Source organism: Tarenaya hassleriana, unplaced genomic scaffold, assembly GCF_000463585.1.
Source record: "Tarenaya hassleriana unplaced genomic scaffold, ASM46358v1 Cleome19, whole genome shotgun sequence".
Classification (NCBI taxonomy): Eukaryota; Viridiplantae; Streptophyta; class Magnoliopsida; order Brassicales; family Cleomaceae; genus Tarenaya; species Tarenaya hassleriana.
The window spans coordinates 1,211,884-1,228,736 of record NW_010965304.1 but is presented as its reverse complement, the minus strand read 5'-3'; the positions used below and the strand labels follow the sequence as shown (position 1 = coordinate 1,228,736).

The 16,853-nt window shown below is 34.8% G+C and overlaps 4 protein-coding genes and 1 non-coding gene across 6 annotated transcripts in view; 3 read left to right on the top strand and 2 right to left on the bottom strand.

The window, feature by feature from the left end:
- The window catches only part of LOC104810961 (glutathione S-transferase U27), a 1,403-nt gene extending 980 nt beyond the window's left edge, over positions 1-423 (top strand). The window contains exon 3 of the mRNA XM_010537457.2: positions 7-423. Coding sequence (XP_010535759.1) covers positions 7-320 — 314 coding nt within the window. The 3' untranslated portion in view covers positions 321-423. The remainder of the gene's footprint in view (positions 1-6) is intronic.
- Positions 424-3,270: 2,847 nt separating this feature from the next.
- On the top strand, positions 3,271-7,413 carry LOC104810958 (SNF1-related protein kinase regulatory subunit beta-1). 2 transcript variants are annotated; one of them, XM_010537454.1, is made up of 5 exons: positions 3,271-3,554; positions 4,796-4,974; positions 5,057-5,219; positions 5,363-5,709; positions 6,223-7,413. In XM_010537454.1, exons 1-5 carry the CDS (start codon positions 3,345-3,347, stop codon positions 6,245-6,247), a joined length of 924 nt encoding a protein of 307 aa, XP_010535756.1. In that variant the 5' UTR covers positions 3,271-3,344; the 3' UTR covers positions 6,248-7,413. The 2 variants fall into 2 exon arrangements, with proteins under 2 accessions (XP_010535756.1, XP_010535755.1); XM_010537453.1 differs by lacking the exon at positions 6,223-7,413 and adding an exon at positions 5,929-6,159.
- Positions 7,310-9,303, bottom strand: LOC104810959 (calmodulin-7). Its single transcript, XM_010537455.2, has 2 exons — positions 9,144-9,303; positions 7,310-7,929 (listed from the first exon to the last, which is right to left on the bottom strand). Exons 1-2 carry the CDS (start codon positions 9,217-9,219, stop codon positions 7,556-7,558), a joined length of 450 nt encoding a protein of 149 aa, XP_010535757.1. The 5' UTR covers positions 9,220-9,303; the 3' UTR covers positions 7,310-7,555.
- Positions 9,304-9,705: 402 nt separating this feature from the next.
- TRNAD-GUC lies at positions 9,706-9,777 on the bottom strand. The gene has a single exon. It is a non-coding gene; the product is annotated as a tRNA-Asp (tRNA).
- A 4,691-nt stretch (positions 9,778-14,468) lies between these two features.
- LOC104810957 (cytokinin dehydrogenase 7-like) overlaps positions 14,469-16,853 on the top strand; it is a 4,209-nt gene continuing 1,824 nt past the window's right edge. The window contains exons 1-2 of the mRNA XM_010537452.2: positions 14,469-15,261; positions 15,402-15,674. Coding sequence (XP_010535754.1) covers positions 14,581-15,261; positions 15,402-15,674 — 954 coding nt within the window. The 5' untranslated portion in view covers positions 14,469-14,580. The remainder of the gene's footprint in view (positions 15,262-15,401; positions 15,675-16,853) is intronic.

The window sequence follows — 16,853 nt, the reverse complement described above, 5'->3', positions numbered from 1 at the left end:
GGAAAGAGAGAGAAGAGGCGAAGAGAGAGTTCGTCGAGACGATGAAAGTGATGGAAAGGCAGCTGGGAGAGAACACGTACTTCGGAGGAAACGACGGCGTTTCGGTAGTGGATTTGGCGTTGATATCATATTACCCGTGGTTTCACACGTGGCAGACATTCGGCGGGTTCAGCCTCGAGAAAGAGGCCCCAAAGTTAATGGGCTGGGCCCAAAAATGTTTGACCCGACCCGGGATTTCCAAATCTCTACCCGACCCGGTTAAGATCTTGGAACGTGTCTCCACGATTCGTAGGATCCACGAGTTCTTCTACGGCGACTGAAAATGACGTGTAACGGTTCAGTGGACGTGACGTTTTCAAGCCGTGTTGTTTCCGTAATGTTAATTCTTATGAATAAAAATCATGCCTTTGTTGTTGGTTTTTTGTTTGAAATATATATATAGAGAGGTTTAATTTAAAAAAAAAAGCAATGAAGTTTTTTTTTTCGTATATAATTTTATTTGGTAGAGAAAAAAACAACAATATCTAGATAGTTCAACCGTATGAAATAGAGATATAAAGTGTTTATAATCTCGTCTCCCATTTGAGTTTTAAAGTGGGGAGAAAAGAACAAATTCTAATCATATAACCCGGTTCATTCTAACAAAAAGATATATTTTTTTAACCAATAGAATTTGATGTAAAAAATTATTAAATATAATTTAAAGAAATAATCTAAGTTGAAAATGATAAAAAAAAATCAAATGAAAACAAAAACTTAATGTAAATAAATATTATTTTTTATACAAATTAAATAAAAAAACAAGAACGAAACCAGTTAAAAAATTGTATGGACATCGATTTTTCAAATGTACAATATATTAAAAAACGATATAAGATGGGATTCTAAATATAAAAAGGAGTTCAAAGTGAACACAGTATTCTATAAAGTCCTATTAAATGCGAATTATTGACAGTACGAAATTATAACCTTTTTTGTCGTGGAGTGGATTACGTGGAACTAAAGTTACGCTCTTGGCTTTTTTTTTTGTCTTATGATAATGATTAAGATGGTAATGAACGTTAAATATGATATTATGGCTTTTGGACAGTTTTGGTACGACGGATATGATTGTAGAGATGTGGTAAAAGTTGGAAAACTTAAAATAAAATATAAAACACCAAAAAAAACATACATAATTATGAAAAATTGATTAGGCGTAAGGTAAAATTAAGATCCAATCATTGAAATGAATTATGAAAAGGGTAATATTCAATATATATATGCATATATATGTATATATATATATGAAACCATGAGAAAGCAAAAGTTTACATGATGATGATAAAAGTGTGTGCAGGTTTTTAGAGTTTGAGTTCCTGTGATTTAATTTTATGCCAATTCGATTTTATCTTAAAAGATAACTAGAATTAGCTTATTTTTGTTATACATAATAACGTTGATATAATTATAGTCTAACATGTAAAAGAATATTTAAAAATAACCTATAATATATTTCAAATTTTAATACCAATTCGATTCATCTATTTTTTTAATAAATATGATTTTTATGTTAATTTAGTATATTTGTATTTTTTATATATACTCTCTTTTACTATTCATATCTTATTCAATTTAATTTAATTGTAACTCACGAAATATCAACCTCTAAAGTCTAAAATACTTTTTTTAACTAAATGATAGTTATTACAATGATGAGGGCATGAATAAAAAAAAGTTTTTTGGCACCGATAAGAAATTAATGCCCGGGTCAAACAGTGATTTGTTTATTTATTTTTTGTGGGTAGTGGTTGAGATTTTATATTACTTTTAATAATAATAATAATAATAAGGATAAAACCTCTAAAAAACCTCTAACGCAAAAATATATACAAATAAATTTTTAATTTGAAAAACTATCATTCAATCTCCGAACTTGTGACTTGTCACTGAATAAAATATCGAACTTACAAATTATTGCTCTAATGAATCTTTGACCGGTTTGACCACAATTTCAGGCGATCGGAAATCCACGTATTAGCGGATTGCTGATGTCACCTTATACACGTTATCAATTTTAATTTTAAAAATGACATCAGCAATCCGTCAATACGTGGATTTCCGATCGTTTGAAATTGTGGTCAAACCGGTCAAAGGTTTATTAGAACAATAATTTGCAAGTTCGAGGTTTTATTCAGTAACAAGTTACAAGTTCGGGGATTGAATGACAGTTTTTCAAGTTAAAGATTTATTTGTATATATTTTTGCAACTTGGAGGTTTTTTAGGGGTTTTACCTTAATAATAATAATAATAGTAATGATGCAATGGTAAAATGGGAGTATAATTAATTAGAAAGGGACGTTTCGGTTCGATTTCTCGAAATTAAATTGTAACGAATTGAAAATCTCGATATTTTTTTTTCGAATCACATCATTCAAAAAATTATTGAACGATATATTTTTTATAGAAACAAAATTTATAGAATTAAACTTTATAAAATTTTCGAAAAAATAAATTTTCTTTAAAAAAAATCTAATTTTTGTTTAACAAAAACTGAACTGAACTGTACCAAAATCAGAATCGAACCGAATTAAATAAAATATAGTTCATACAAAAATTTAAAATATTAAATAAATCGTTTTCGAACCAAACCGCTAAAATTTCGAAACGAATCCTAAAACGTGTAGAGTGTAATTAATTGTTGTTGATAGGAGAAGCTTTTGCACAAACACAATATGTTCCCATTTTTTGTATTTTTTTTTTATAACACTCATATTATTGGTGAGGGAAGTTGAACGCTTGAGGCATGACTCATCCTTTGGGCACTAAGTTGAATGATGTTCACCCAAATAATTTTATATCTAAATATTAGTTTAAAAAACAGCAATATAATAAGATGAGATGCTTAGTTGAATACAATTAAAAATGGAATAAAAAGTTATGATATAAATACAAAATTACATTTTCTTTCTATGGTTAACATCATATTTTAAGAAATTCCGTTTAATAAATATATAAAGTCTTTTTTTTAAATAAATATATATATATATATATAAAGTCTTTTGTATTTTAATTATTTTGGATCGGTTTTTTGTATTATGAGGAATTGCGATATATATATATATATATATGATATGTATGTGGGCCATATGGCCAGTGAAATGATTAGAGAGAGAGAGAGGTTATCTCAATCTGCTGGTTGCCACGTCAGACGTTTTATCCATTTGGTACGAATTTTAATTATATACTTTATATTATTCGATAAAATCCTAATTGCATTCCCCGTAATAAGCTCCAATTCCTCTCCCTCATCCCCGATCCCTCCTCCTCCTCCTCCATCGTCTCTCTCTCTCTCGGTGTTCAGATGGGTAATGCCAACGGCAAAGAAGACGACGCCGGCGGCGGCGGCGGCGTCGAAGGTGGCGGGGGAGATAGCATGTTGTCCTCGGCTAGATCCAACGGCGGCGATCCCGGCGGCCGGAGCAATCCTCGCCGTCCCTCCTCTGACTCCATGAGCAGTTCTCCTCCTGCAAGCCCCATTCGCTCCCAGTCTCCTTTCCTATTCGCTCCTCAGGTCTCTCTCTCTCTCTGCGCTTTTCATTGAATTCGGTATCTGGGTTTGGATTATTTGCCTGAGAGATTTTGTTGAACATTCGCTGAATCTTCGTCAATGGTCATAGAGTTTCCTCGTAAGTTTTAACCCATGAGCTCTCTCGTCGAACCAAATAAGGATCTCTTGACGTTTTCATATGTTTCCCCATTGAGAATTCTGTTCATTGTGTTTCCCCAGGATCCGAAGCCCAACCTTCTAGAATTTTTTGTTGTTCTGTATAAAGCAATCTCGTAGGATTTTGAATTTAGCTATGAGCTCGAAGTGCAGAGTCAACGCTTTGAGAATTTGGCGAGAGAAAGATTCGTTCTTTCCCCTGTTTTAATGGCTATGGGTACAGTTTATGAAACATCTCTTAAAGCTTGTGTCTTTTAGATGCCATAACTTTGAAAATGTGGAACCCTGATGGTAGTTTTTTCACTGGTCATTGCATCTGTATTTGACGAAGCTTCATTCTTGGACTTAGATCCGTTTATATATGGAAACTTTTTCTTGATTTCGCATAGATACGATCCATGTTCCTCTCTAGTTTTCCCTGCTTTGGTTCTCACTGCATCCGTGTCTTGGCAGTAATTGGTCTGGTCCTTGTGTGATTTTTTTTTCCTGTTAAGGTGAAAGATAGGGCAGGCTGCAAGACCAGACCCTCTTTTTTCTTGTTCTAAATCAAATTTCTGCAGATGGGCAAACGTGCTAAGCTTAAATTCACATGTTTATCCAATCACAGCTTCTTGTTTTAGTCATTCTTCCTAAACTTGGAAAATGGTTGTTGTAAGTTCTGAAATGCCATGAAGCTAAGCCTTCGAACTACAACTAGTTAGGTATATTGGTGAAAGTAGTTAGATCGTTTGTCTTTTGTCATTCAGCTCTCATATCTCCTCGAGTATTTTATGCTCATTGTCTGCTTTTCACATCTCTATTCAGTATTTTTTCGCTGTAGTTTTTCGCAACCCACGATACTACATTCGCTAGGTCACCAACTTTATCTTCGACAATCTACACGTCTGCCTTAAGAGGAATAAAGTGAAAACTGTATGAAAAACATCCGATTAGGAGTAGAGAATCTATGAATTATGGTATTTGAACGTGAGAAATTGTTCTTATGTAAGATGGTAACAACAATATTTTAGATTGCTGTTTTAGTATGTGAATTCTATCCATATACGGTGTGAGATCTTACGGCTTTAGTTTTTGGCGCATATATGCAGGCACCCGTGGCTCCATTGCAAGTGTCCAATGCCCCTCCGGTTCCTAGTCATATCCGGTTGAACCAATATCAAGGAAATGTTGATAATCCCTTGGAACCAGGAATCCCTACCATCATTACGTGGAATCTGGGGGGTAATGACGTGGCAGTTGAGGGATCATGGGACAATTGGACATCGAGGTAAGGTTTTGGTTCACAAAAATCATGCTATGAAGTTTTTTTCAAGAATACCTGTTTATAGGATTACTATCATTTCCTGCAGGAAGAAACTGCAGAGATCTGGCAAAGACTATTCGATACTCTTAGTACTTCAATCTGGTATATACCATTACAAGTTCATCGTGGATGGAGAACGGAAATACATCCCGGATTTACCCTTAGTATCCGATGAAATGGGCAGCGTTTGTAACATTCTCGATGTTCATGTAAGTAAATTTGCACCTTTCTCTCATTTCTTTTTTCTGCTGGTGCAGCACAGTCCCTAGTCAAAATGATTTCCTGTCTTTAACCGGGATTATGCTACAAGGGTCACTCTGAAAGCTGACATTTTTGTTTATTTTTCTTGCAGAACTTTGTGCCGGAAAACCCCGAAAGCATAGCAGAGTTCGAGGCACCACCATCCCCAGAATACAGCTACAGCCAACAGCCCCTTAGCGGGGAAGATTTCGCTAAAGAACCTCTAATGGTACCTTCCCAACTCGGTCTAACCGTTCTCGGTGCCGGTGACACAGCCATTGCATCTTCTTCTTCTTCTTCCTCCTTGTTTCCGGCTTCTTCCTCAAAGCCTCAGCACGTGGTGCTTAACCACTTGTTTGTACAGAGAGAACGGGAATCTCAGCCCGTTGTGGCCTTAGGGCTAACCCACAGGTTCGAGTCCAAGTACATAACTGTCGTCCTCTACAAGCCGCTTAGACGGTAACCACGTAAACCCTTTTCTCTTACTCGTTTCCTTTTTCAAATGGATGATTCTTTTCTCTTTTTCTTTTTTCCCGATTTCGTTGAACTTATGCCTGCCGATATTAACTTTTAACGCATCTTACCAAGTGTCAAAGTTATTTTCTTCCTTTGTTTAACCTTCTGATTATCAGAATTCCCAACTTCCTGATCAATCTCTGCTATGTTATGTAAGAAAAGCTTTTCATTGGAACCAGAAAGAAGCTGCCTTTGAATCAGTTTTCAGGCAAAGATCGGTTTTCTTCACCCGATTTTCATACAAACCTATTCCTGGACATCTGCATATGTATACCCTATACATCTCTAAACGACTAGATCATCAAACAGTATCCAAGTATCATATAATGCGAGATATCACCACAAAAGCCAGTCTTTCAGCTGGGTGGGGGTATCTACAGGTTCTTCTTTCTTTCTTTCTTCTCTATGCACTTTGTTATTGGTTTGGAATGGTGAACTAGAGAATGGTACATGTAGGGGAACGTTGGCAGAAACGGGTTAATCGGCAGCCATTAGGCTTGGTTTCGTCGGTTTTATGATGGGTCGAATCCTCACCCTTCTTCTTGTTCTTCTTCATCTCCTTCTTCTCCTTCTTCTTCCTCTTCCTCTCTTCCTCTTTCTTTGTCCTCTTCTTTGAACTAAAGCATTTCCAGCCGCGGCTGCAGAGAAAGGTTGACAAGAGGGAGGAAGAAACAGTGTTGGATTCATTTAGAGGAATCTTTCTTGTGGGTCTGGTTTCCACTTGGGTTGATAGGTATGTAAAGCCAATAGGAGCTTTGGTTAGGATTGGAGGTGTAACATTGGTAAAATAAAGTTTATATATATATATATATATAAAAGAAATGAGAATAATAGGTGAAGGCAAGGCAGAGCTAGGAAAAGCAAAATAAAAAACGACTGATGATTTTGGACATTTGGAGCAATAAAAAAAATCTGAAATTTTGTCCAAATATGCTCCAAAACTATGGGATTATAATTGGTTAAACATATGATGAGATGACCCTTTTATACTTAAAAAAAAAAACAAATTGAATTAAAAGGGTTGGATGCCCAAAATCACCGACGTCTCAATAAAGACGAGAAAGAAAAAGAAAAGACGGCTGATGATTTTGGACTTTTGGAGCAATAAAAAAACAAAACCAAATGTCTGAAATTTTGTCCGAAAGATGGCACTTGCGTTTGGTCGCATTTTCCGAGAGTTCAATTTTCTTTTTATTTTGTTCGATCTTATCTTCTATTTGGTCACTCGTGGCCCAAGGGCTAAGGAAAAGAGAATTTTATATTGAAAAAATGATTTTCTTTTTCCAATGTTCAAAGCTTGTAACCTGCGTGTAAAAAGCTCAAAGCGATGTACATGCATTGTAAAAAATTAAATTTTGAGACAGCAAAAAAGAAGATGCAGAAAGGAAACACCATGGAAAGAAAGAAAGGAGATAAGCATACCGTAACCAAGCCATCAATCATCATCATGATTTTGAAATGTTCCCAAAACCCAAAACCCTAAACGACTATCTCAAAATTTCACCCAAAAAAGAAAAACCCTTTCTCCTTGCAAATTTCCAAATAAGGGAGAGAGAGAGATGTCAAAGAGGATCATACGGGAATTGTTCACATAAAACAAAACACAAAACACAAAACACAAAAAAAAAAAAACCAAATGGATTAAAATAGAAATATCATCATCAAGCCTGTCTGGTTTTTCTTTTTTGCTCTTCCCCGTTTCATTGTTTTTTTTTCCATAATTAGAAAGGAGAAGTGGAAATCGGGATAATCTGAGTTTGTTTGGATCAAAGAGAGGGGGGAAAGATTCTCACTTGGCCATCATGACTTTGACAAACTCCTCGTAGTTGATCTGCCCATCTCCATCCACATCCGCCTCTCTTATCATCTCATCGACTTCCTCATCCGTCAGCTTCTCCCCCAGATTCGTCATCACGTGCCTCAGCTCGGCCGCCGATATGAATCCGTTCTGGTCCTTGTCGAACACCCTGAATGCCTCCTTTAGCTCTTCCTCCGAATCCGTGTCCTTCATCTTCCGCGCCATCAGGTTCAGAAACTCGGGGAAATCTATGGTTCCGTTCCCGTCAGCATCCACCTCGTTAATCATGTCCTGTAGCTCGGCTTCCGTCGGGTTCTGCCCGAGAGATCTCATCACTGTCCCGAGCTCCTTGGTCGTGATGCATCCTGCAACGGAATTTAGGCGGGTTCAGGTCGTGTTCGATCCCTTGCTCGATTGAAACAAACATGTCGATCAGCTAAGGACAGATGCATTGTGACGTTCTGGAAAAGAGGCTTCAAACATATGGTCGAAGAGATTAAAATTTCCAATATCTCATACGTTAGCATTTTGACTAGAAGGAACAGAATTTCCAACACAAGGATCATCTCAAGAACTCAGCCGAAAACAACAAATGAACAACATGAAATCGAACACGTGAAAGTAACAGATGGAGACACCATGACTTCACCAATCAGGCGGTACAACTCAAACATGCTCTAATTTTACACTCTGCCACATATTTCATCTAATCAAATCATTCATTTACAAGACCGACAGCCACTAGGCAAGCAAAGATTCACATGCACTATATAGAGAGACAGCTCAGGAAAATACGTATAACAGGCTTCATGTCTTCCTAATGTGAAAAGGCAAATCGATACAGGCACTTTGCTCAACAATTTAACTTTTCATTGTGCTCGATAAAAGGTCGAAGGATGAGCACAGCACTGAGAATGATGCAATAAATCTAAGCCTAGAGGATCACTAAGGATACCCACCAAGCATATAAGAAGCAAGATCGAAACATCCACCGTAATCAATCCTTAACAAACCTCTGAAAACTTGTAGTGTAAATCCAGTTTTCGAAATTTGGACACACCAAAAGACATTATACTAACAAGCTTCACGAAAAAAAGGTCCATTTCTACATCCTTCCTATATCTAATAGGTTCGATTCAAGCCAAGACCGGGCGGAACAGGAAGAAGTGGACCGGAGAGAAGAAGATGGTGATAAGAACCAACTAGATAGAACTTACCCAAAAGCCAGCCTGTAGGGCAGGGTGTTTAAGTTCATGATAAGCCCCACATCAAGTCCGATGTGAGACTCCCAATCCCAAATCCATTGTCTTACGAATCCTAACCCTAACAGATCGCAAGAAAAAAAAGAGACCACGATTTCGATCTTACCTCGAAACACGAACAGATTACACAAAACATCGTCGAGAACAACACAAATGCGGGAAATGAACAATCAAGCAACCCCAGGACGAAGCGATCGGACAAGCAAACAACCACGACAGTCAAACGAATCGCACGAAACGAGGATCGAAATCAACGAAACAAATGTGAGATCGCGCTCGAAAAAAAAAAAGAGCAAGAGAGATCTGAGAGAAAAGACCATCGCCGTCCTTGTCGAAGAGGCTGAAAGCTTCCTTGAACTCGGAGATCTGATCGTCGGTGAGCTGATCCGCCATTGATTCGCTTTTTCCTTGTAGAGTTTGGGAACTGAGAAAATGGAGAGAAAACTCTTTGCAAGTGATTTCTCAGACTCAAGCGTGTGAGAGAGAGCTGTGTGGCTTATAAAAGGGAGACTATTAGGGACATGAATTGACGATTTTACCCTTGACTTCTCTTGTTATTTTCGGTTTCTGCACTTGCTTTTAGTTTTTTTAGTTTAGTCTTTTTTGGTACTATATTTAGGATAATGTTGTCTGACTAAACTTGTTCATTGGATCAATTTGATGAACTAATTTCTCCCTAATATCAGCCAAATTCTAGATTCTGTTAAACTAGTAAACAATAATTTCTTTCGGATTTATTTATTTAAAAAAATTTGTAAATTTAATTGCTTGGATTAAGATAGATAGTTTCGATTTTGGAAATAAAAAACAAATGAGATAATTTTTTTCTGAAAAAACTCGATTCAAAATATGACAATGTGCAATAAAAAAAAAACAAATCGCCGTTGCCGGGGATCGAACCCGGGTCACCCGCGTGACAGGCGGGAATACTCACCACTATACTACAACGACTTTGTTTAAATCTGCTAATATTTATTAATTTATACATTTTAAATTAATGATGGGCCTTAAATTGGGTAATAAGCCCATACCGAACATTAAGCCCGCTGACATAACCAATGGGTATTATCTACACAATGAAAGTAGTGATTTGTTTTTCTTTAATTATCACAAACTCCGAAAATTGATATTTTTATTTACGCGAAAAAATATTTTATTATTATACAATTCGAACTTGTTCATTGTTAAAATATAGTAGTGGAAAGCAGCAAAATATCAATTTCGACGTGCCATATTTTTCAACAGAGTCGGTAAGATGATGACCATTTTGATGGTTCGTACCATTTTTTTTTGACAAACCGGTTATTATTAATTGAATGAGATCCAAATTCATATCACTACAAAGATTATATTACATATAAGATTACCCTTTTCTTATATTGTCCTAGATTCCCTTAACATGGATTGTCTCTAAAAGTTTGGTCCAACAAATAAACAAACAAACAAATATTTCACTAGATTAAGTTCTTTATCCATTGTTTCAAATCATCACAACAAGGAAGAAAGTTCTCTATCCAATGTTTTGAGAAATATAACTAAACTATTAGTTTTATATTAATAGAGTGCGGTTACAAGGATTAAAAAAAATACTTGTAAATTGAGATATTGTACATAGAAACCATTAAATTAGGACAAATAAATAAATTTTAACGGTGCCAATCGTAATAAAATTCAATTCCAAGTTTGGGGAGATAAGAATCATCATCATCTCCATTATCGGCTCACTACTGCTTTTTTTTTTTTGTTCTTTTGGTTTTGTTTTTTTAAAATATTCTTTTAGAAGTAAGGTTTTATCCAAAATCTTGTGAGGATATATGATATAAAGTACGTCAAAAGTTAGATTATAACTATATATATATTTTTTAAAATCAAACCTTTTTGGTCGTAAAGAATACATTGGAGGGAGCTTGTGGGGCTTTTTTCTCGATTCTTTGTGCCCTTTTTTCCTTATTTTTAATACAAAAAATTTCATGATAACAAAAAAAATTATTACTACTCTATCTACTATTAAATTCTATCGTATTTATTTAACATTTATTTCTTGAATTTAACAATATAAAAATTGAATTCCATATTAACAGTGGAAATGATTGATTTTAATGTAGAACTTTGATAGTTTAGTGTACTCGTTTGAATTCTTGATGAATATAATGACTTCTACATTCATGGAATCCATTGATCCTTAAATTGATTTTATTCCCTCTATTTTATCATCTTGTCTTTTCATAAGCTAAGCAAAAGTATTGTCAATATGGAAAGTATATATATAACCCTATATATATATATCTTCCATTCCATTATACTAAGATTTGAACTAATTAAACTGGTTGGTCCAATCTTTTTCATACAAGGTTAGGGTTAGATTTCGTAATCTTTGACCAAATTGATTCAAGATTCTTGCACACAAAAAGCTTGGATTATCAGTGCCTAAAACACTGAAATTTGAGGTTATGTCATTTTCCAAGATATTTGGGGGCAGACACAGTCAATTATCGTATCAACCTCTCGGATCTCGTACCATTTATAGTTCCTATAATTTAGATTTGCTCCCATATTCAAACGAAATGTGTTTATGAATCATGTGTACTTTGTTTTTAGAATTATATATAGAATATGGTCCTTATATATTTATTTCAAATCGAAAACTTTTCGGTCCGCTATATAAATCTTAAATTGATTGTGGAATTAGAACTAAATCTAACATGATATGACATGTTAAGGAAACAACAATTAATTGAAACCTTACTTTTATTATCGTAGAAATATGATTGACCGGGCATATCGTTTTATAATTTCTCTGCAAAAATGTGGCATGCGATATAGGAACAACTATTTTTATTTTATATACAAAATCTTAATTTCTAATTTAATCCATAAAATATGGTATGTGCACATTAGTCTTTAAATTTATTCGAGATGTGATTTAGGTCATAAAACTTATGTAGATTATATAATTAGCTAACAAATGATATCAACTAGGCTTATCCACAAAATAATACATTAGGTTAATCAAAATCAAAATCGAAAACGACATCCATTACAAACTAGCTATAGGGAATATTGGACCAAGAGATTTCATTACTACGGGTGGCAATTTCGGTTATTCGGTCCGGATCGGATCAAACAAAATCCAACTTAAAAAACGAACGATTATATTTTCTCTAAACCCGAAAAAATCGAAACTGAACTGATTAAAAAATAACAGAAAAAACCGATAATTTTTTTTAAAAATGAATTTTTTATAATAAAAAACTGAATCTCAATCAAATCGAACCCAACCAAATCGAAGTTTATATAAAAACCGAATGGTTATAGTTTTTTCATAATCGAAATAATCAAAACTGAATATAATCGAACCGAAAACCGAAATCGTCATCCGTAATCATTACCTTATATTTCTAACAGGCTTATCTTTACTCATTGATTTTACAAGAAAATTGACGTTGTCTTTTTTAACCCATATTTTTTTTAATGTATTTACACAAATTACACGTCTTTATGAACAAAATTATATATACAATAAAAGATTTTTTATTCCCAATAATTTATTTATTAGAGTGTGAAACCGGTTTAGTCAATTTGATTTGATATGGTATGACATGGTTAGATTTGGAAGAAACATGTATAAAAACCGTATTTATTCACAATATAAATTTTTTTCCGGGTATAAATATTTGCATTATCTCCGATTCAATACTGTTATCGTTTATAGTTGTGAGACAAATGGTCTACATGAATATATATATATGTATATATACACGAATGAATGCATAAAGTCCACCCTCTTTTGAAAACTATTTCATGCCAAAGTTATTTCATTTAATTATTCTAATTAATTTACGTATAAACTAATTAAGTAATAATAACTCAATATCTCCAATTATATTTATTCATTAATGTACACTAAACCTTTTTTTTGTATGACTATATACACTAAACCTGAATTTCAGTGACGATGCTAAAGGAAAAAAGTTGTTATTATATGTCACTTGATTTTTTATAAAATATCTTACAAGATCAAGTGTACTAATAGTTGAAATATCTTTGGTTTCTAAGATATAAATTCGGCTTTCTAAGTGATTTATTTGGTTTATATTGATTCATTTTAGAATATGATTATACCGAATTGAAAATTTAATAATTATAACCAAAATTATAGACTTTTTAAATTCGGCTATATATGCAAGCCTACATTATATAAAATGGTGAAATGTAAAGTAAGGATTTTGAGATTAGTAGGTTAATCACTAGGCGTTTATGGATGATCATTACTTTATGAGACATGAATCCGTTATTAATTTAATTCAGCCGGAATTTATGATGCGAATGTCAGTCCAAATAGTCATTTTTAATACAAAGTCAGACAAAATAATTTTCCTTAAATACCTAAGGCATTTAATTTCATATATATATATATATAATAATAATTCAATTAAATTTGACATATAATCATGCGAATATAATTTTTTAAAAACAAAAAAATACAAATCCAAAATTAATTCAATTGAAACTCCAAATGTCAATTGTTATCTTGATCATAAAAAAAATGCTTCGATTACTTTTTTTCAATTTCTGATAATACATTATGGATCTATTGATCATTTTATGTCAATCAAATGTAATGGCATATCTCGAAATAGTTTTTGCTATATTTTAAAATTGTAACAGGAAATGGAATATATATATATATATATGTATATACTGCATTAAATTAATATTAAAATTTACATTGTTTAATCTGTTTAGTTCCGTGAAGCCACCACCCATTAAGCCCATTCCCATATGTACTCTAACCACGCCCACACGTAATGACCAATAATATGCATATATATCAAGTGTGTGTATATGCCAAGTAACGGTGTTCATTTGATTTTGGTAACTATTCTATGACCAAACAGCAAAGCGAAATCAAGGATTATAACTACCACTTTTTATGGATCACGTGGCGTGACAATAACTATAATAGTTGGGCATAATATTTACTTATAATTAGTACTAATTTTTGTTTGATGGGTAATTCCCAAAATTAACTTGTTTTTACATCAAAATTATAATAGAAAGTGCCGTGCAAAAGAAATTAAAAACCAAATTAATTCAAACACAATATGTATTGGAAATTGTTCTATGAATGATCGAAGTTGATGATTAGCACGTAGTTAAGTTTTTAAACCAAAAAGGACAATATATTCTAAATATTATTACATATTCCTATATTAATCATGACTTTCTATCTCAATCTTTCATAATTAGATCAAATTTCATAATTTAAAAAATCTTAGATCCGAGGACAACATAAAGATTCATACATAACTCGGAAAACAAAAAAAAAGGTGGTATCCAAAGGAACACAAATATCTCTAACAAAGGAAATAATTAATTGAATTATTTCAATAATTTCCCATTCAGTAATGCAGTGTCATGCATGTCAATTTTCTATGGGATGAAATTTACTTTTTTATTTTTTTTTATACGAGACAGATTTGAGCATCCTTTAAAAAAAACATTCTTAAGAGAAAAATAAATAATATTTAATATTTAGTTAATATTCGACGGCGAGATTTATTGATTTTAGATTGAAATTAATAAATACGTATTTTTTCTCCTATTTAAGGGCAAAGCCACAGCTTCTCCCACCACAAACAAAAAGTCCTCTCCGCAAAAGCTTAAAGAAAAACACTTGCATTCACAAAATCAGTCTCTTTCTGAAACCCCACCGGAAAAATTCTCCGGCGATCTAAATCACGAACAACTGACATGATTGCGTACATAGAACCCTTCTTCCGCGATAATGACCCCGATGGCGGTTTGTCCATGTCCATCGACATAAAGGGCACGATCATCTGCGGCGGAGCTGCGGTGGAGATTGCCGGAAAAGACTTTGGCGGCATGAACTCCGTCAAGCCACTCGCCGTTGTGAGACCCACCGGACCGGAGGACATTTCCCGCGCCGTGAAGGCGGCTCTGCTTTCCGACAGCCTCACCGTGGCGGCACGCGGGAACGGACACTCCATTAACGGACAAGCGATGTCCGAAGGAGGGGTCGTCATTGACATGAGATCGACCGAGGAGAATCACTTTCAGGTGGGTATCTCCGGAGACGGAGCTCCGTTCGCAGACGTCTCCGGAGGGGCATTATGGGAAGATATCTTGAAACGGTGTGTTTCTGAGTACAGTTTGGCGCCAAGGTCATGGACGGACTATCTCGGGTTAACGGTCGGCGGGACGTTATCTAACGCCGGCGTAAGCGGACAAACTTTCCGTTACGGACCACAGACGGAGAATGTAACGGAGTTAGACGTCGTCACCGGGAAAGGAGACGCCGTTAGCTGTTCCCCGACAGAGAATTCAGATTTGTTCTTCTCCGTACTCGGCGGTCTCGGACAGTTCGGTATCATCACCCGAGCTAGGATTTTGCTTCAGCCAGCTCCAGACATGGTGGGTAATTAACTAATCAAACAAATCAATATTGATTAGATTCACTAATCCATTTACGCAACGTAAATTGTGGGGCATTAATCAGGATTTGATGATTTGATTAGTGGGGTTAATTAGTGTTTCTTTTTAACTTGTGTTAGGTGAGATGGATAAGGGTGGTATACGCCGAGTTCGACGAGTTCACTCGGGACGCGGAGTGGCTGGTGAGTCAAGAGGGCGAGTCATTTGATTACGTGGAAGGGTTCGTGTTCGTCAACGGGGAAGACTCGATCAACGGATGGCCCACGGTTCCGCTTGACCCAGAAGACTGGTTCGACTCGGACCGGATCCCACGATCAGCCGGTTCGGTTCTGTACTGTCTCGAAGTGGCTCTTCACTATCGGGACTCAGACCGCAAATCCACCGTCGATACGGTAACGTTTCCGAAACACTCCCATTATTATCGCATGCTTCGCGTCGTACTGTAACTACGATGCGGGGGATTTTTCTTCGCCGTCCGATTTCACGGGGTCGGAGATCGGGCGGTGGAGAGGAAGCTTCGGTGGATTTTCTAGAAACTTTGTTGACCGGCACTTTAGGATTTGCGGGACCCATGGTGAAGTGTTGGCCGAAGTGGGACCCGTAGTTTGCTAGGATGAAATGAGTGTCAAAAAGTAAAGTTAACAGTCACTCGACACGTATTAAAAAACTCAGGTGTCGGATGAAATTGGTTTTTATTTTGTGTTTTTTTTTAGTTTTTAGTTTTTAGATTATAAGTTCGTAAATCTAAAAAAAATATAGTTTTTAGTTTTTAGTTTATTTTTTTCATAAAGTAGATTTTAGAATTTTTATCGGGTTTTTCATTTTTTGAAATTCAAAAACTCTAAAAACCTTTATCCGTTTTGAATAGAAATGGCTTTTGAAGTTTTTAAAATTTAAAAACCAAACAAATTAATAATCAAATTTTTATAAAAATAGTTTTTCTAAAAATTTAAAAAACTACTTTCATCACAAAATTAACTAAAAACTAAAAAATTCCTCTTTTTTGGATTTATAAAAACCACTCTCATCCAAAACCTCAATCTCCGACGAAGATCGCTTTATAAGTTCTCATCCTCCACTACTACACAATATATATATATATATATATATATTATATATAAAAAATAAATCATATTCATTTTCAAAATTATTATTGTTATTATTATTATTATTTGGGAAAGATAGGGGGTTTGACAACAATATCTATCTATCTCCTGACTGATTTCAGACTATGAAACTGACCACACATCGGGTAATGTATCTTCCGTTAGATTCGTCTGTCAGGATTGTGTTTTCTCCGAATGTGCCCTCGTAGTGGCCACATAATTACGAAAGTGACATTGCCTCCTCTTTCTTTGTCTCACCTTTGTCTTCCAAATGAAACCCATGTTCATATTTCCCCGTTTCTAACATTCTTAAATCACATAGATGCTAATATATATATTTTTAAAAAAAGAAATATAACAATACGTGTCGAAGCGATCCATGGTCCTGGACCAGGGGCAAAACCGTAATATAACCGCTGAGGTGATGTTATGGACATAGTGTCGTACAACACGACGTCGACAGTT

What these genes read in the sequence shown, in the direction of transcription:
- LOC104810958 (XM_010537453.1), top strand. Translation starts at nt 3,345, where the DNA reads ATGGGTAATGCCAACGGCAAAGAAGACGACGCCGGCGGCGGCGGCGGC. An exon ending in CTTTCCTATTCGCTCCTCAG is followed by an intron (nt 3,555 to 4,795) that starts GTCTCTCTCTCT and finishes GCATATATGCAG; the next exon opens with GCACCCGTGGCTCCATTGCA. An exon ending in CTCTACAAGCCGCTTAGACG is followed by an intron (nt 5,710 to 5,928) that starts GTAACCACGTAA and finishes ATGTAAGAAAAG; the next exon opens with CTTTTCATTGGAACCAGAAA.
- LOC104810959 (XM_010537455.2), bottom strand. Translation starts at nt 9,219, where the DNA reads ATGGCGGATCAGCTCACCGACGATCAGATCTCCGAGTTCAAGGAAGCT. An exon ending in CTTCGACAAGGACGGCGATG is followed by an intron (nt 7,930 to 9,143) that starts GTCTTTTCTCTC and finishes ATTCCGTTGCAG; the next exon opens with GATGCATCACGACCAAGGAG.